General features: G+C 46.6%; 1 protein-coding gene across 2 annotated transcripts in view; it reads left to right on the forward strand.

The window, feature by feature from the left end:
* Window positions 1–20,243, forward strand: part of SHISA6 (shisa family member 6) — a 246,087-nt gene that overhangs the window by 40,397 nt on the left and 185,447 nt on the right. For both annotated transcript variants that reach the window (XR_008746120.1, XM_055797690.1), the window contains exon 4: window positions 18,470–18,565. Coding sequence is in view for 1 of the 2 variants with exons in the window: in XM_055797690.1 (XP_055653665.1) it covers window positions 18,470–18,565 (96 nt within the window). In the remaining variant the exon portion in view is untranslated. The remainder of the gene's footprint in view (window positions 1–18,469; window positions 18,566–20,243) is intronic.

A 20,243-nucleotide genomic window follows, 5' to 3' on the forward strand; every position in this document is an offset into this window, starting at 1 on the left:
TGGGAAGGGAACGTTGTTTTCATTAGTGTATCTGAACAGCACACTTTGTTACTGGCTGATTTTCATTAAAGGACTAAAGCTCCCGAAGGACTCATTTGCTTCCTCCTGCAGCAGCAGGGGTGGAGAGCATGGGGGGGGGGGGGGGAGGGGGGGGGGGCGGCTCATCGCTGCGCAGCGTGTTGCAGGGGCTGCAGCGGTGCAGGGAAGGAAGCAGCCCACAGTCCTCAGCTACTTCTTTGCTTTTAAGACACAGTTGTGATCATGATGCCATATCTACAGCTCTAATTATTTCATTTTGAGAGGCTAATCAATGGCTTGCACCAACAGCCTATCAGTATCACAGGGTCTGATCCCACAAAGCTTTGTGATGTGTGTAAGCCAGGCTCTGTCCCTGCTATCTTGTCACTTACAGCTGAGCAGCGTTTGCATATTAAGGCCTGGATTGCCCACTTCCATGCCTTTCCTCTCCTTCAAGTAACATACAGAAATCAAGAGACACAAATTTAAACAGTTCAGCAACACAAAATCTCCCACTGGGAAGTGTGGGGGATAGAGGATCTCCTGCAGCGTCCTATTTGTGATGCCCATTAGCAATATATTGCCTTGGATTTAGAGCAGTGCAGCCCTTTAGAGCCAGCACAAGAGGCAGTCGTCCTCTGTGAAGAGTCTATAACTCTGTGACAGAATCTGTAGACTGTGGAAGAGTCTATGACAGAGCTACAGATCAATTTAGGTTTCCCTGTCTGTACTCCCAAAGCACGAGGGGACCGTTGGCACCTCCAGCCTACTCAGATCTGCTCTCCCAGCTCGTGTTTGGCTCTGGCAATGGCCAGCTTCTTCACAGGAAGATGTAAAGCCAACCAGTCACAGATGGATGATAATCTGTCCTCTTAGGAAGATTATCTCCCTGTCCCATAGTTAAATTTTATAAAACACTAGTTCTTCTATACTTCTAAAATCTTTGGTTAATGTCCAGTATTACCAGGATCCTCTGGGACACCAAGGGCAGTTTTCCTTATCATTTTAGGCTTGTTGCACTCCCCAAATCCCAGCTGTGGAGCACTGTGACATGTCTATGCTGGCTTCTGCCTTTCAGGTTGGACCAGAAGATGACAATCCCTGTAAGGCTGCAGACAGTTTGGTTCTATTTTTCAGTGTGTATTTTTCCTTGAGTTTCCTTTTCAACACACTGATGCATTTAATGTTGACTTTCTCCCAACAAAAAAAGACAAGATTTCCTGCTCTTAATCAAGCTGTAACTTCAACAAGCTCTCACCTAAAAATAGTATAAAAAATAATAGAAGTCCAGAGTGAAGTGTTTGATTGGCCTGATAGATTCTCTTATTTTTTGTCTAATGATCAGACAATTTATTCTTGTGCAATTCCAGCCCCAGTTTCCAGCCAGCTTTGCCTGAGATCTCCCAAGCTAGAAGCCTGTGCTGAATTAAAGTCTTGTTGATGTCTTCTGGTTCGTTTTAACTTGTGGGTCAGGCACAGAGAGGTAAATCTCACACATTTAGCAGCTGAATGTTACTTAAATCCAAAATAGATGCAGAAACATTAGTCTCCGGATACCTTGTGTTTTATTTTGTTCATGCTGCCAGTTCTCTGAGCATGGAGGGGATGTTGATCTGGGATGATGTGGTGTGGGTGCCGTTGCACAATACCCTGCACTCAGGTTTGTCTTTGTCCCTGGTCCTAGTTATGGAGGAAGGCTGCCAGACAGGGCTGTGGTACCTTCTGAGAAGGCTGCCTGGCTGTATACCATGTCTCTCCTGCTTTGGGAGTCCTAGTTCCAGATGCAGACAACTACAAAATAGGAGGAATTGCATTTGGTGTGTGGGCTGCAGGAGCACAGAAAAGCCACAGTACTGCACTGGGTAGAAAAAAAAAAAAAAAGCCCTAAGAACCAGTGACAGTACACAACTTACCATAAGCCACCTAAGAAATCTTTGTTTTCCTCCTAAAACATGCCATAACACTAGTGAAAAAATTTCCCAAACCAAACTGGAATCTATATTGCTTTCCCTTCCAAAGCTTGTTCCTGTTTCACTTCATACTATCACTCACCTTTTTAAAAGCTATTTAGCAAAAAAGGCCAGCATGCCGATGTACTGCTTAATCACAAGAGACCATTGCTGGTCATTATCATCACCACTGTCAGGGTTGTGTCAGAATTGTCATGTTCTTGAGGTCAACAGCCATAAAACTGTAAAATGAACAAAACAAACAAAAACTGGGAAGCAGCAAAACGAATGTATAGCTCAGACTAGACAGTTTAATGTAGCATTAGCAATCTACCAAATCTAGCTTTTTAAATTAGTGCATGATTTCTTTCATTTCTGAATCCACTCAGTGCTTTTTCTTCTCAGGCTTCCCACTTTGCCACATTCTCTCCACTTCACACCTCCCTCCCTGGATAGCAAGTTCATTACATTAAAATCTTGTGCACACATCGAAAACCCTTTCAAATACTGGAAAGGGCCAAACTGGTACATGCTGCAGGGTAAAATCAGAGAAGCCATTGAACTAGGCTTTGAGTACAGAGTGAAAAATAGCATAGGATGCATTCTGCTAGCAGGGAATTGGTGCCTGACACTGTCCTTCTGGGACCTGAGACCCAGCGGTGTCAGAAGACTTTGCAAAGCTGTGTCTTACTTATTTCTGGTTTCTCATTGTGACACTCACATGCAAACCCAGCTCTTCGAGAGCATTTCATTTTGCTCTTGAACTCAGGAAGGACTCACTCACACCATCCTCCAAGCTGGCAGCACCAGGCTCTGCAGCAGCCAAACCTCCCAGTCCAAAGTGCTCAGCGTCTCGAGCAGCACCAGCACCAGCAGCTCGGTGCGTCAGGAGGCAGGAGCATCCCAGGCACATCCGCCTGTGCAGGCTGTCTGGGAGCCACCAGCTGGCTGCAAACAGAGATAGTGGGTGAGTTGTGAAGCATCTCATATGCGTGGCTGTTTTCATAGCAGCTTCTAACCCTCTCTCATACAAATCTGGGAGCGTTTACTGCAGGCTCTCGTGGACTATGTGGCTGTGCTTAATGAGGCTGTGCTCAGCAGGTGGGGTAGCTTTGACCCCTCTGTTGGCTGAGATGATATGTGTGTGGGAACGTACAGCCCTGGACTTGTCTACTTCTCAGCTCAGAGGTAGGATAGCAGGTCCTCTTACTGTGTCCAGCTGGTTGGAATAAGAGCAGCAGTACAGCTGCAGCAGCATGATACTCCTGAAGGCTTGTGGGAGTCGAGAGAGATAGTTTATTGATAAATCACAGGTGGTTTTGGGAGACAGTCTTCTGTTTTACAATAGGATGGGCGCTGAGTCACCCCCATCAGCTTCTCAATCAGACAAACGATATCGCTGACAGTCAGGGACAGTCTGACAAGACTGATATTTGTGAGACATTGCTCAGGCAGGAACGCGTTTGCTGCACACCACAGAAGTGCTAATGTTCTGCTCAGGGGTCCTCACTCAGCAGGGAAGTCCTTTTTCTCTGTCACTGCCCTAAGGTGCTCATTAGCATAGGGACTTTTCTTAAGCAGCTACTGCTAATCACTAAACAGACAGGGACTGGGTGCTCCACCATGGCAGGTCTCAAAGTATTAGATGTAGTCTCATGAGCTTCCTTGTCATTGTCCCTGGAGCTGGTGCCTCCTCTGGCACCAGAGCTGGGAGCAAAAGCAGCTTCTGCACTGCTTCCCCTGACCCCTTGCTGCCCAACTCCCAAGTGAGGATGCGTGTTTCCTAAGTAGAACAAGACTTGTGTATTGGGTCTGAAAAAAATCTTTCCTCATATCTGACAGGCTGCTAAGTACTAGTGCTTTAACCAGCTTGTTTAAAGCAAAATAGTTTGACAGCATTTTCTTCCATTTCCATTTATTTTAGGACTTGCCTGAATGCTGCCATTAGGGTAAGAATATACAGCCCAGGAGATCTCCTCCAGGAAGATCCCTGTACATGCACCCCTTCCTGCACCCCTCATGTGCCTTCACGGGAGGGTCCTGCCTGCCTGGGAGCAGAGGCACCTTCTGTGTCACCTTCCTGACACTGACCTGCCTTTAAAGTCACTCACTTGGCCTGTTCCTGGGCCAGCGCAGAGCCCCAGGAGGCTGCAGCCACCCTTGCCCTGGGAAACCCTCCCTCACTGATGGGGGTTATTACTTTGGGTGTCTTTGGCTTCCTGGACACCTTGGATCCCAGACCGCCTCTCCCCACCGTTTCAGAACCCAGCTCCTTATAGGAGGGGCTGGCACATGATGCCTGAACATCAGCGCTATTCAAGTACCTTAAAATGCAGGCTGTGCCTGGGGAGGTCCGCACTTGGTGCCTTTTACAGCCTGGTGGTCACTCAGCACTGAATGCCTTCAGCCGTGTGACTGTAAGCAGTTTATAGGAGTCGAACCAAACAGCTTCTTGTGATCAGGCATACTTACTTGCCCCGGTTCTTCCTCTCCCCTCTTTTCTTCACTTTGCTATTTCATTCCTTAGCCACCCTTTCATGTAATTCCATGACTTTTCTCTGAATAAGAGTTATTCTTATGGCATGAACTAGAGATTGGCATGGCTGTGGTGACCAGGCACAGGTGGAACTGTGCAATTTTGCAGATTTTCTGTAGAAGTTAGGCTTAAGAGCCCCTACTTCTGGATCCCTCTGCATTTAGCATCTTGGGTAACTCGGTTCTCCCACTGAGAACTGGGAAATGTGGTCTAGGGCCTCCCAGGCTCTGGGACAAGCTGGCCTTGGCAGAGATCAGAGCAAGCACCTTTGTGTTCAGCTCCTTGGCAGATCCTTCTCTTGCGGCCTGATCTCCCTGTTAGGGAAGCACACAGCTCCCAAGGGGATTAAAGAGCATCAGAATCGAGATCTGCTGCACAAGGCCAAGGGTGATGCACAGACCTAATTTCACTGCAATGGTATCTAAGACAGACCTGAACAGCTCTAGCAATATGCATCTGACCCTTGCAAAGGCATTCAGATATCAAAGAATGTTTATCTCTAACCTTAAAGTTCCTACTGGAGACAATCACTCCTCAGAATTCTCCCTCCAGCTGAGAAGAAGCGGCCTCTACCTTCCCTTCTGCTAATACCCTTGAAGCATGTGTGTGGTGTGATCAGCCCTCCCTTTGCCCTTAATCACTTTCTCCCAGCCTATATAATTAAATTCCATCAGGTATTGCATCTAATTTTTGAGGAGCTCCCAAAGAACAAAAGCCAGTTCAGTCACAGGCGAACAGAACAAATTAATTAGAAGGGGAATATTAGGCCCTCTCTAAATTAGATCAGCAAATCTCTTGCAGAAGAAGCATAGCTTGACTGGCTATGATGCTGTTCGCTTCCTGAGCAGCTGCTCAGTTCCAGAGACTGCATACAGCGTTCAGAGACACAGCGTCGCTAGAAAGTGGATTAGGCTTGGAGCAAGCCATGCTAAAAGGCACTCCAGGGCACAATTTCAAAGCACAACACAGGGAATCGGTGGCCTTGTGTCTGTCATTAATGATGGTACAAGTTGTGCCATCGGATGCTTCACTGTACTTTGGGAATGTCTCCTTGTCATATTCCTGCATATCTAACCCCAATAAAAGTGGATGCTACTCAAGTGGAGAGCTTGAGCATAGTGCTATTTACCAACATTCCTCCTAGCTATGGAGATCTTTATGAGTAAGTGTTGGATTTATCATATTAAACCAGATAAAATACCCAGAAGCCACTCTTCATAAGCATTTAAACAAGTAAACAGGCAGCACCAGTGCAACTTACAGCTACCTCTAGGAATGTGCAGCCTTGGGGAGCTGTGCGCACAGCCTCCCGGGACGCAGTGCCAGGAGCACGCAGATCGTGCTGGGAGCTATGGAACGGCACTCCACGCAGAGCTGTACGTGCCCTCGGCCCATGATCCAGCGTGGAGGGCACCAGCATGGGCTCCATTCTCAAGCAACACGCTGTTACTTGTATATATGTAGATATATATGCTTATAATACACCGTTACATGTGCTGCAGGACCAAACAGAGGTAACGGAAGCCCGACAGAGATAATGAGGAGCTTGCAGGGGGAGGTGGGGGTGGATACAGACTGCTGAAACAATTCTTCTTAATTCAGTACAAAGAAGAGGTTTTAAAAATGAAACCAGTCTCATCTATCCCTCCCTCGCTTGTGGCAGAAGTGTCTGGTTGTTAATGCACCTGCAACTCTACCAGGTGCTCGCTTCTCCCCAGTTTCCCGGCTGGAAGGCACCTGCTGAGCTTATGAGGTTTCTACATGTCTGCACAGGGCAGCCCTGGATGCGCTGTGGGATGCTCAGGACCTGTCCAGATGGCCCCCTCCTGTGCAGCTGGACGCAGCCGTGGTCCTGCAGCTTCAGTGCAACACTGCTGATGACAGGAGCACAGCAGGAGGGGTGACAGCCAGCAGCGGCAAGATTAATAAACAGACAACTACTAATGATTCTGTATTGGATCCTGTGGCTCATTCTCCTTCTGCTCTAAAGAAAGCAGCAATGGAACAGTTTAATGACAGAGCCATATTAGACCAGGAGTCTATAGGAACTTGCTGTCCTCATCGCACGTAATGTACCGTACCATTTGCCATTCTCCTTTTACCCAGGATGTTTTTCTCTATAGCTTTAAAAGTATGATTGCATTTAGAAAAGATCCAGGACAAATAGTTGATCTCTCTATAGCCATACCCTGAATGGACAGGAGCAGACTAAGGGCCGTTCTTGCGTTAGTGAGGACTGCTTAATAACAGTGAGAAAATCAGTTCTGGGGCTGCACATAAAAAGATAGGATAGGGCTTGGAAAGCAGAGCATCTTTGAGGGGTAGTCTACATGCGCATTTACACCTGAGGCAGATGTATCCCCTAGCACTCGGGAGCAGGAACATTCACAGCCTGCTGTGAATTCACGGGCTCAGCACATAGGCAGGGACTGCCTGAAGCCATTTTCCTTTTCTTGTACACCTGGGAAAAGCGGAGTGCTCCATCACTCATGCCACGTGGCCACCCATTTTGTCTCCCCTCATAAATTCTCCTTGTTTCAATTTCCAATAAGGTTCTTTAGTAAGTTGTATGCTATTGCATCTTTCAAATGAAGCTTTTCTCCTGCCTTAAGCAGAAGCAGCCCCAAACTGTAATATCAAAATCTCATTCTTCAATGTCAAATCTGTGGTCTGCCCTTTCTGTTCTTAGTGATAGGACCAGGTCCTGCAGAAGATGATTAGGACATACATACAGTTATTTCCTATCCTTTTAGCCCTGGTCTCCGAAAGATGTCCTGAGATCATGTACTTTAAGGATTCAAAGTTAGCTGGGAGAGCAGCAGGTACATTCCCTTTTACTGCCTTACTCAGAAGGAAAACTTAGTCATCATCATCCTTTTCCCCTGAAAGTCATTGCACAACTTGCAGGCTGCAGTGTTAATGCACATGTGAGCCAAGTATTTCTAAAAATTCTGTTTGTGGAGAAATAACTTCATAAGCCAAATGCATTTGGGGACCGTATCTGAAGTTTTGTAGCTTCTTCATTCAAGAAGATAATTGTAAATGCAGATATTTTAAACATTTCTGAAATTACTGTCTTCATATGAAATTAAAACTGCTGTTTTCAAGTCAGTTAAGCTTGCAAGCATAAACCAGTTTCTCTTAGTTATCTCAAGAGATGTTATTACTTCAAAACGAAGGGCTGAAGTTGCAGGAATCCATGCAACACAAAATCCCAACACAAGGCTAAAAGGTCTTGCAGTTTGATTCAAAGATTGTGCCGTTCTCTTGTCCTCTGGAGACTTCCCATTTCCAGTGTAATTTTGTAACAACATATTCATCTCCTTTGCAGAAGTGGGTTTCTCTAGTGTATAGGTTCTTGACATCATTTTCTGAGCACCTGTTGTAACAGAGCAGCAACTCTGCTTCCTTCTGCTTCCACTTGCTAAATCAGATTACAGAGAATTGGAAAGGCACTCGACATTTCCCTCAGGTTACTTTTCCATGTAGGTAATTGCTGCTGTTCCAGTAGGAAGGCTGTGAAAGTGTGGTTCAAGAAAGGGGGCTGTAGGAAATACAGCAAACAGGAGAAGCCTTGGCTGCAGAACAGTGGCTGGAAGTGGAGGTGCCCACTGTAATCTGCAAGTTAAAATAAAAGCTAAATGTCCAGCTGTGTCTTGTCCGTACCCTGGCCACTGAAACCCTCTGGAGAATAAAAGTGAAAGGCAAATTATATAAATAATTATGTAACTTATAGAATAATAACGCAGGAGCAGTGGGCCCAGGTCAGAATCGGACCCTGAATCAGGAGGGCACCTATGTGCAAGGTCTTCTTCGAGCCCTTGCTTATTCACCAAGGCAGGTGTTGCCATCAGTCCTCCATTATTTCAAATTTCTACATGAGCTGCCAGTGCACATGGGTTGTCCTCAGGAAGCAGGGATTCATCCCTTTCTCTTAACACAGCAAAATGTCCAAGCCACAAGTACCTCCAGCATCCAGGTCACCTGAGATACCTGGAGTTACCTGAGGTCACCTGGGGTTAACTGCAGCAGCTCTGCCACCTCTGCTGGTCACCTCAATTAAAAGCAGAGAAGCAGAGCACAAGATACATTCTTTGAAGCTATGACTTCTTAATAACACCAATTTATTGTGAGAAGCTTAAAGGTATGATAACTTCAGCGCTTGGTGCTGCACCGACAGGCTAAAATCCAACGTAGCTTTGACCAGGAACAGGGCAAGAGACAGCCAGTTTCCTACAGAGAGGAGGAGGAGGAGTACTAAACTTGTCACAGACAGCGAAGCTTTTAGCTCTGACAGCAATTAAGAAATGCAGCTTGTGCATAAGAAAATGGGCACGCTTTGCCCCTGTGCTGCATTGCCTACGACACTCAGCAATGAGGGGCAGTGGGAGCAAACAGCAAAGTACAAGCAAGTGGTGAAGCCTGGTGCTGTGCTACCAGCAGGGCGTTCTGTGGGGCTGAGGTTCATGGAACCAGCCTTCACCTGCCCCACGCTGCTGGGGAGAGCTCATGTGCCATGGAATTTAACACTGTTACAGGGAAAGCAGCCAAGATATTTATGAGATACTTAATTAAGATGGTTTCTCTAAATGTGTCAACCAAAAGACTTTATGTGCATCTAAGCAGGCATTTTCTCTGGCTGGAAACTTTTGAATTTCTTCCATACTGATCTGGGTATTAGTACTGGGAGAAGGGAGAAGATTTATGACCACACTTCATGGATACAGCGTTACACTCAAAATCCTACATAGCCAAAGGGAGCTCACTTCCTATGCGGAGCTGAAAGTGTATTGTTAGTTATTTAACATTTGAACACTAATCAAAACGCAAGAAACAGTTACAACAGAACTAGTGCTCATAATTCAAATGAATACAGGCTCATTTATTCTGCCCTTAAAATGGATACATAAAACTTATCTACAGGGACCTGGCTTTGTCAGGCTGTTGCCGCAGGCTGGTCCCAGCTCGGGGCCAGCCCGGGGTGGGTGACAGACACCGTGTTGCTCTCACAGCTCAAACGAGCCCAAGGCAGCTGGGGGCCGGCCAGCCCAGCCCTGGGACCCCCGCGCTGCCGGGGCAGCACAAACCCCGGGGACTTTCACTGGTAACAGCAAGTCATAGCTACTGGGCTGCAACCACCACAGCACGCAGACAGCGAAGGGCAAGTGCCTGGCAGTCAGCAGAGCCACAGCATTTGCACCAGCCGCCACCAGGTCCATGATGCTAAAGAAAGGCCTTGGAGACAGTGGCTGGTGTGATGATGCATCTCCCACCGTCTGTTCCTTCACCCCACTGCAACTGTCCCTGGAGAGTTCTGCCAGGGAAGCGCTGTTTTTCCTCTTTTTTTTTTTTCTTTTTTAATTTTCCTTTTTCTTTTTTACTGTTGTTAAGGAGGTGGAAACAGGGGGGATTGGCAAAGACTAGCCATCTCCCAACAGACTAACAGAGATTCGTGCGCTGAAGCCTGGAGATACTCAGTCCTCCCTCAGGTGGGACTGGGGTTACGTACAAAGGAATACTTCTGGATAGCACCAAATTCCCCTGGTTCACAGACCTGCCAGCGTGGAGGGATCTGGGGACACAGCACTCAGTTGTTGGTGCAATGTGGATAAAGGATGGACTGTAAGTCCCACCTGGAACAGATCAGAAAAGCCATAGCCTTGCGTTGAGGTGCTTGCCAGAAGGGAATAAGCATGGCCTGGAGGGCTTCTTGGCAGGGAGAGAAATTAAAGCTGCTGCTTCTGAGAGCTGGGTGAGCAGGCTAAGCACTAAGCTAGATAAAGCTGTATACACATTACTGTGAAAACCTACAGCGTTTAATCATGACTCATATTCTCTGTATGGAGTAGTTTAAATCAACCTGCGGTAATTGTTTCCTCGCTACAGAATTCAGCAGGATGATAAAACAGTCCTCAGTCTCTCTCATGTTTCCCTGGGAGCATGAATGTGTGAGTACTAGGAGAAGTGAACTGAATCGTGGCCTGGTAAAAAAAAAACCCGAAAAAACAGAAAAACCCAGAAGGAAACTTTTTCTCCTTCCCCTGAGTCATACAAAAACTTGAGCTCCTTCTCACTGGCTGTACAATTATAGGGTGTGCTTAAGGATGCAGAAGAAAGATTAAGGGCTGACTTGCCATTAATGTTTGACAGCCTGAGCTGCAAGGATCCCCTTGACACACGGCTGCCCTAGAGCACCTCTTTGGAAGCCGGTCGTGCCTCCTGCTCTGCTCAGGTCTGACCTGGCACCAGCCCTGCATGGGGCTGGAGCTGTAACCTCACCGCTGCGAGTGCCGCGGTGCAGCAGCACGGCTCTTCCTCATCCTGGTGGGAACAACCGATGTGCAGTCACGCCGGGCTTTTCAGTATCTGAGACTCCTCTGAAGAGGAGCCCCAAGCCTGTTTGGTTTCTTAAAGGTTTAGTCGTGGCTTTCTCGTACTCACTGGGTAAGGACTGTGACTGGGTGAGATTTTTATAGAGACTGTCTTGATTTGCTTGTGCTTTCACTGTATTTTACGTGATGGCATTGCTGTAAATTGCACACGTGATGAAAAGGGGTCCTTATGTCCTCAAGGGAAAAGAATCAGAGTCTCTCTTCCTTCCTTCTTTTCTTCCATGCAGAGAAGGACAGCTTCAGCAGAGGGAATGGGGGGTACAGTTATCCAGGAAGCCTGTTTGTGTGAGCCCCTCGTCCCTGATTGCATAAAGGGCAACATCCGTGGGGTCTCTACCCTCTGCTGTACTGCCGAGGAAGGGAGTGTCCTTTCTTGGCTTTGGGGGGCTTAAATGTTTGCTCTTTGTGGGGCTTCAGAGCATGCTTGAGGACATGTGTACGTAACCTGGCACAGCCGTGTCTTGATGAGAAGCAGACTGTGAGGGCAGAGCTGGTTCCTGCACAGGTACTTCAGTAGGTTTTCTGCTCACCAGCATGTGCATTTAGAGCCCTGGAGAGGTGCTGTATTTTATTTTCCTATCAATTTAATCCTCTTTCTTTGACAGTGTTTTTATTTATACATCTCAATAGAATATGATATCATCACTGTTTTTGTCATTCCTGTTGCATGTTGCCAGCGAGACCCTCTAGCACTGCAGTCATGTATCTTACTTTCACATAATCTTTTTTTTTTTTTTTTTTTTATAAGTTAACAGAACCTAAAAATGATGTTTCATGAAGCCTCTTTCAGGTTGTTACACCTTGCAGGGGAGCTGCAATATCAAAGACAACTGCTGTAGTTAACAGAGTAAATGATTAACAACAGGAGGTGTTCTCTTGGTCACTGCCGAGGAAAGCCAGCACAGCTTTTAGCTTCACTTTCTACATCTTTTCCAATGCCAGAAAGATACATGAGCACGACCTGGACCCATGCAGCTCCCTGCACTGATTTGGCTTGGTCTGCTGTGCAGTAAGTGGGCATATTTTTGGCAGGGTTGCTAGTTTGGACTGATCCAAACCCCATGCCAGGGAACGGTTCCCCATTCTTGTGATGTTGTGGGAAATCTTCCAGTATGCATCATTTTCCATAAAGCCCCATTCCTGGCCAATAATTTTACTTGAGAGCTCCAGCATTCAGTTGTGAGTAGTAAGCTTTTACCCCTCCTGGTTGTAAAGAAGGCTGGAAGCTGTGATGCAAATGTGCTCTGAAAGCTGATAGTGCAGAAGTCACAACGAAATAAATCAAAAGGAAAAATACAGGTCTCGCAAGTTTCAGTTGGAATGATCCTCTTCTCTTTTGACCCCAAAGTCCCCCCTTGGCTTGGGAGTGATCCCGTGTTTTCTGATGTATGGGCAGTCCGTTACACAAGAGCCATGTCCTTGCTGGATGGAGCCCAGGGCAGCTGGTTGAGCAGCCCCAGAGACGGGACCACCTGGCTCATAGTGGGTGAGACTTGGCTCTGTCTGCTCAGGTTCACTTTCAGAAACATCACAAAAGCCTTGGGGACCTTGGGGATCACAGAGACCCTGACCTAGAAAACCATTCCTGCTGTGCCATGGACAGGGAGCCAGGTGAGAAAATGGACAAGACCATCCCATCCCCTGTTTAGCACAGTCTGTGGCCAGATGGTCCCATGGGGGCTGGTTTGAGGAGGGTCTCTGTGGTCAGCAGTCATGTGCGATGGAGAGGAAGAGGGATGAAGCAGGAAAGATCTGACAAAAGCTTAGCATGAGGAAAAGGAGGTAAAGAAAGAAGAGGCAGTTATTTTGAAAGAGGATGAAATTATGGATAGGTTGTCATGTTATTAGGACAGACTGAGTGGAACTCAGCTCTCAGACCACCCGTGTAATTTAAAGCAAGGAATATCTGTAGGGCATAGAAAACCCTATTATTCCCTGCATTGATTTGGACTACATCTTGTCCATATCTGGCTGCCCAATGCTGACAGCTCACCTTAAGTACCACTGAACTCTTTCCAGCTGTTGGTTGTTGGGTTTTTTTGTATGTCTGTTTACATGTTCAGGATAGACAGTGATTCCAGAACTACAGAATTAAACCAGAAAACACATGGTGGTGGTCATTGCTGTGCCTTTATTCAGACAAGTGTCAGAAGACTTCTGTTTGTTTGGGGTTTTTTTTTTTAGAAAAAGAAAATGGTATTGTTTCAGTGACATCCCTTGGGTGCCCCTTCTTGTGATTGTAATTTCTGTTAATCTGCAGCCCATGCTGTGGTACGATACTGAGAAGCCCAGCTGCCTGCACATGGTGTAGCCCCCAGCCATGTCCCATACCTGCCAATTTCTGCAATTAGACTTTTCTCGAATTGAGATGGCTTGTGTGCTTGCTGGCTGCCCTGCGCAGCTCTGGACGCAGGAATTCCTCGTTTCGGGTCTGGAGCCGTGCCTCCCCTAGCACTAGTTTGTATTTGATTGACAGGATAGACGGAGCGATGCAGAGCAGTCTGCCATGTGCTCAGCAAACACTTTACAGTCATTTTGGCAGCTCATGCCCTGTGTCTTGGTCTGTTGATATGTGTAAAATGGCTCCAAAAGAATCACTCCAGCAGAAATGAGCAGCATCAGAGGCAAGCAGGTTGTAGGGGTTCTCTTCCTCCCCAAAATGTTTGTGGGTTTTTTTTTCCCACAGAGATCTGTCTGAGAATAATGCTTGCGCTTACGAGTTTGGATGTGGGGACTCCTCTCTGGGTGTAGGTTTTTTTCCAACAAATTTTGTGACAAGGATAAGGTCAGAATCCCACAGTGTATCATGCAAAAGGCTGTCCACGACAGTCCCTGTCTGCCCTTCTCAGGGTGATGTAATCTGCACTCAGTAATAATGTTTCCAAGAGGTGGATAACAGCGTTTTAGTTCAGCTCTAATAATTCTGTTAAATCAGAGCTGGGGTTGTAATTGCTGTTTGTGACTGAGTTTGTTCCATATGTGTGTTATGCAGGATGCCATTGTAATGAAATGTTCCCTCTTTGAGCTGTATGCCCTGAAGAATATGCCTTTATTCCGTGGCAGGCAAAATGCTCATCTGCTCTTTGCCTTTGCTGTGCCTTATAACTGAAGGAGAGGGGGGGGGGGGGAAAGTCATGTTTCGCCTTGTTTCAATTTCTTCTGGAAATTTTAAGTTGTGTAAGTGTTAATCTTCATTTGCTTTAGTAACACACAGCCTTGCTGGAGTCCTGTTCATTTCTTTTAATGAAAAAGCCTGAGAGCTTGTGTGCATCTGAGGGCTTACATGCATTAGAGCACACGGATATGAGTGTAAGCGAGAGCAGGGAGTGAGGGAGCAGCAGAAGCCTCTTCCAGGGAGTCAGACACAGTGCTCTGAAGCAGCATTTTAAATTTTACCCTAACCACGAGAAACAGACCTTAGAGATGCAAAATCTCTAGAGGAACACTGTATTAAAAGATTGCATGTTCCGTGCCATGAGATCAGGTATGTGGGTGGTTGCTTTGCTTTGGAAGTAGTGCATGTTGTGAGACTCCATCGTAATCAAATCTGGCTTCTGCACGGCGTGTTTCATTCACAGACCGCCAGTGCTGTGCAGGCTCCCGTTGCAGACAGGGACACAGCTCCCGTTTTTATGGGGACACAGGGGCACGTGGAGGGGACGGAGCCACGCTGCTGGCTTGCTCGGTGGCTGCTCAAAGGATGACACTGGTTGTGATCTCATGCAGCTACCAGCAAGACCCAGAGAGAATTAACATGTCCTAGCTGGGTAGGACACCTGGATACGGAAAACTAGCAGACGGCAGCTAATTTGACCCAAAGCGGGAGCTGTAAAAGAGGGAAAGTACATTCTGGGAGCCCGAGGACATGAGTGCTGGGCTGGGCTGCCTTGCCTTGCTCGCAACGCTGGCCTGCTGCTCTTGCTCCATTCGACTTCTTTGAGGTCTTGGGTGCTGCCTCTGGGTCCTGGATTTCAGGTCCCTGGTGGCTGCAGCCCATGGAATGTCTCGTGTGTGCTCCCAGGGAAGCACAGCGCCAAAAGGCACCTTTGCTCCGAGGGAGAGCGATGTGTGTAATGCCTGCAGGCAGCAGGTACAAGGGAGCCACCAAACTGCCCCACCTTGTTCACAGGGCAGATTTAGCTCGGAGATGTCCATCTTACGGTGTGCTTGTGCTGCAGCCCCATGGCTCTATGCTGGCCGCACTGGGCAGCCCCAGGAGCTCGCAGCCCACTGGCTGGTGCAGCCGGGGTGGTCTCAGGGCAACCCTGCGGGGGTGGCAAAGAGATGCCCCTCTGCCTGGGATGGCAGGGTTTGTTAGCTGGGGGTTGATGGGCAGTAAAAATCCCCGAAGTCAAACGAAATGAAAATCAGTCTGTTTTTCTTTCTTTCTTTTTTTTTTTTTATTATTATTTTTAATTACACTGTTTTTTCAAGGAATTAGGCCATTTTTAGCTTCCTCGCCGTAGGGCAGAGGGAAACACCCAGCTTCAGCCTGCTAAAAGCCAACACCTTGGGTCAGTGCCAGGGGCTCCTTAGCCCATGAGACAGGCATGGACATCAGCAGCTCGGCTCAGCGGGGGCTGAAGCCCCTTTCGGCAGAGCCAGTCCCTCCCCACCAGCGGTGGAAGGACCCCTGGCAGCTGGGTGAAGGACGCCGCTGAAGGGCAGCAGGAGAAGAGCCCCATGGCACAGGGAGGTTTTGTGGTCCGGCATGGCCCTGCCTGCGCTCCCATCGCTCGGCAGCCTTGTCTGCTCACTCTTGCCTTTATTTAGATCTGCTGTGGCTACTGGGCAGATGCATCTTGGTAAGGTGCAAGGGAGCATTCATTTCTCGGGTGAAACATCTCAGTCAAGCAGTGCTTACGGCAGCCCCCAAGGCGCTTCTAAAAGTAAAAGCTGCGTACCCTCATTTTTACACTGTGAAGCCAAAAGAAATGATCACAAGTGAGCAGGAATAAAAAAAAACCCAAAAACATATAAAACAAATGTAACATCCTATAATGTATCCATAAAAAGGGAAAACTCGGGCTACTTGAAGTCTACAAATTCAAGTTTCTCATGGGAAAACATAACTCCTGTTCAAATGCTAATACATTGTTATCACAGGGATGTTTTAATTTAACTGCTGCCTACTATAAGAAGGGGCAGAGCAAGGTTCAGAGAGCAAATGGCTGATGAATGATCTTCAATCTGCCAGTAAATGTTTACTTTTTTTTATATATATATATACTTCCCCTTCTTGATCTCTGTCTTAAACAGAATCTCCAAGGGGACATATAAAAGAGCTGATTTCAGCTAGAGGTGATAGCACTTATTTGTGTGTTTCTTTTATTCTTGTTTGAAACGGTAAATTTATGGTACTGATAGAGCATCAAGTCACCAGAGTAGCTAGCCCTGAGAGCATAGAAATTGATGGCACATGAGCAAAAATTGGCTTACTGGAAAGAAAATAATGCAGCACATTTCAGAAAAGTGATAGAGAAAAAGAAAGCAAATTGGGTATTGTAGCCACAAACCATCTCTGCAGGCTTCTCAGGACAAGAACAAACATCTCATGAAGCACAAATCTCTTCCAGGGACTCAGAGGCAAAGGTCTGCCACCCTTTTCCAGGAACACCACAGCCAGAGCTTGCAGGAGCTAGGTAGGAAGAAGAGAGAATGAGCCCATGATCTTTGCTGTGGAAGCAGAAAATCCTTCTTTCTTTCTTTTCTTTTCTTTTTTTTTTTTCTTCCTGGAAACTCTTGGCCAATGTATGGGTTTTTTTAAGGTTTTTACTACCACTTTGCGTTACTATAACTGTAAAAAGAAAACTGTCTAACACTCCCAAACCTGTAGAAACACCTTATAAGTGTTTTGAGAAGTGTACAGGGAACATTTGACTGACCTTGACCGGAAAAAATGTGAGAGGAAAGGGAGTGGGATGCTTTTTCTGTTCGATAGGAATAAATATTTCTCAGAAGTCTCAGCATCTTCTGCCTGCTGTACATAAGCCTCCTCTGAGAACCCTCAAGATGCTCATGTGATGGCAAAAGTTGTGCTGGGCTGTCCTGGCTGGGCAGATGCTGGTGTCCTCCCTGAATGGGGAGTGGGCTTCAGAGCCGCTGGGATCCATTGCAGGGCAGAACAGCTGCACATTTTGGGACAATTCACACCCTGCGGCGGTGCTCACCCTCAGCCCACTCATATGCAGGGTGACAGCAGTAATGGCCTGCAAAACCACTAGTAGCTGCTGGGATACTGGGGCAGGAATGACTGACTAAAATGGAAAGAACAAAACTTTGCAGACTGATGAGATTTTAAAGTCTCTGTTCTTAGTAGTTTTCACAGTGTTGCCAGAGAGCCTGGAAGTGGATGAGGACAAACGGCATTTGGTCTCAGTGTTTGAAAAATAGTAAAGGGCTGTAACATCTGTCAGGAGCAATGTGAGCCAGCCAGAATATAGCCCCAGGCTGCATTTCCACCTGGATCCCTGATGCCCATTTGTCGCGCCCCACCCCCCCCACCCCCCCCAGTTTCCTGATTCAGCTGTCCTGCCCGGGTGCCCTGCACTGGACCATCTGCCGTGCTGGACTTGCAGCCACCACAGCTCAGGAGAACAGTGATGCATCACGGGCTCGTGCAGAAAGGCATGGAGAAGATGGAGACTTAACAGGGAGGGAGCTGCACTCCCAGCCCCTGAGGCTGGCTGCCTTCCCTCCCCCCACACCTATCTTATCTTTGCCTCTTTCAAAAATAAAAGGAACAGAAAAAATTAACAACATGAAAAAGGGAGGAGAAGATAAAGAGTATCTGAAAAATTATCTATGTCCTCATTTCAGAGCTTTGCATGGAAACAGGGAGGCAGAAGGCCTTTTTCTTTATTAATATATTAAAATATTAAAAAGCTGGGTGTCTCCTGAACCTGCTCTGTTGTCACGGACTGAGAAAAATACTAGGAAGCGTTCTGCAAAAGACGAGTTGCACTTGAGAAACTATCCAGGGATGCCATTCAGGACCAGAGCAAATCAAGGCTAAAAGGCAAAGTTTGCGATCATACCGTTAACGGGGACCTGGTCCAGCCTGGACAAGAGTGGTACTCGCACCTTTGCTTTTGTGCTGAGATAAAACCTCTACCAACAGGACGTGGTGGTGTCAGGGGCCTGGCTGGAATCGGGAGGAATCAAAGCCACATCTCTTCTGCTTTCCTTTAGCTCCTTAGTCTTGTAGGTCTGAGCAGGACCAATTCCTCCGGCGCACTGCTCCCGGCAGCGATGATCAAGTTTCCCGGAGACTGAGGTGCCTGGTTTGGCACGTTGGTTGGTTTGCCTATCAGAATCTGTTTGTTCCTTGGCAGTTACCAAAATATGCAATTGTTCTTCTTCCTATCTTTGCCAATAAGGCAATAAGACTTTGACGCTCTTCTATCTGTTCTGCTCTGTTATAGCCTCTGCTTGCCATTAGTAATGTAACCATGTGGTGGGACCTTGGTGCTCATATATGAGGGTGACAGCTGGACTGTATAGCTTATATGTGTGTATATACATACACACTTACACACTGAGTAAAGGTTTCTTTGTTTTATTTTCCTCGGCAGGTCACTACGGAAAGGATGTTTATCGAAGTGGAGGGCCAGATCTCCATAATTTCATCTCCTCCGGGTTTGTCACATTAGGAAGAGGACACACGAAGGGTACAGTGGAAACAATTTTTTGCTAAATAAAAAGATTGTTTTAAATAAACAAGCTATAACTCAGAAGCTGGGTTCTAAGTGCTATGAGATAACAGTATTGGACTGCAGTCAGTAGATTTAGTCTAGCGAATATCGCTGCAGGTAAAATACTGTGCTCCTGGCAGAAGCTTTTAAATCCTAGCAGGGGAGACAGTGGGAGAGTGTCGAGTCAGACAGCCAGGCTCCAGACTCCACTCTGACTTTACAGGTCAACAATTTATACTGCTTTGTGTTTTCTTGGGTGCATGGTTGCAAACCACCATTGTGCTGCTGTACTTACAAAGGGAAGGGGAGGGAGTGCGATGCTGTCTCAGGGCAGGCAGCTGACACTTCACGAGCGCGTTTCTGGATTTCTTTTGTTTGACTTCTGGGCTTTTTTTTGGAGGGGGGAGATATTATGAATATTTTATAAAATTATTTCTTTTTAGGTCCTAAAACGTATATTTTATGTGTTCATATAATCTGTGATATAATGTACAAACATGAAAACACAAAAATATACATATACTGCTCTGTGTATGTTCTGTGTATATGTACTGTATATAAAATATATGTTGAGAGACAGTTGTAGCTATATTAGATAAGTAACCATATATCCCAGGAGTTGTGGTGACACAAAAGCTGTGAGATCTGACTCAAAGTAGCTGGTCACCAGAACCCCAGATGAATGTTCATTTTATGACGTTGTTGCGTATTTGGTGAGTTTTTATAGTGTACAGTGAGCCTATGTTTGGAGCATCTTTCTGTTCACACCCGCACCCTGACCGAGTCACACTGGTGCACTGGCAGTGGGTTGCGACACTGGGAGTGCAAGCATGTGCCATGCCAGTACTCGTCTGGTTTTGTGTCCTGCTGACTTCTGAGACTGTTGTACATTTATATAGACACAATGTATATGGAGATACCTATATAGACACAATGTACTGTATGTGGAGATGTGTCCATGTGCTCGCCTGGTTGAATGCACCTGTGTTGTTTCTGTGGATGACCATGACTCTCAAATTATTAAAAGACCTTTATTTTTTTCCTACATTTCCTGCACTTTTTCAAAATCTCCACGAGTGTCATCCAAAGCAGTGTTGGTCCTGTAGAACTGTCAGAGAAGAAACAAATATATGTATATTGTCTGTGTATGTCTGTGTGTGCTTAAATAAAGTTTACTGAGGCTGAGGCAGCACCCGTGGGACTTGTAATACAATAACCTGCAATTCCAGCCTGGCCCGGCGCTGGTGGGAGGAAAGCAGAGAAAACCACCATGAACCTTCAGGCGGGCTGGGAACTGAAGTGGTTCAAGGAAAAACTCGTGGATGGCATGTCACACAAGGTCACCTTTCTCCTCTCCATCCAAAAGGCGTTTGACAGTCATATCACATCAGGCCTGACAGTATATTTAGGGTGAGATAGGAAGCGTACCCCCGTAGAGGTGCGGTGTGTCCTGATAGCCTTCATCAAGCACATGGATAACCCCGGGCAGGGCCATAAATCCTGCCTCTGTTGTAGACATTTGAACTATTTTCAAGTAGTTTTCTGTACGATATACTTTCCCAGTTCCTTCCAAACTAATATAAAACCTGCTTTCCTTCTGTAACTGAAAATTCTCGGTGGCTCTGATCTTCTGTAGATGGGCCAGTGGTTTTTC

This window comes from Falco peregrinus, chromosome 2, assembly GCF_023634155.1.
Source record: "Falco peregrinus isolate bFalPer1 chromosome 2, bFalPer1.pri, whole genome shotgun sequence".
In the NCBI taxonomy this organism is placed as follows: domain Eukaryota; kingdom Metazoa; phylum Chordata; class Aves; order Falconiformes; family Falconidae; genus Falco; species Falco peregrinus.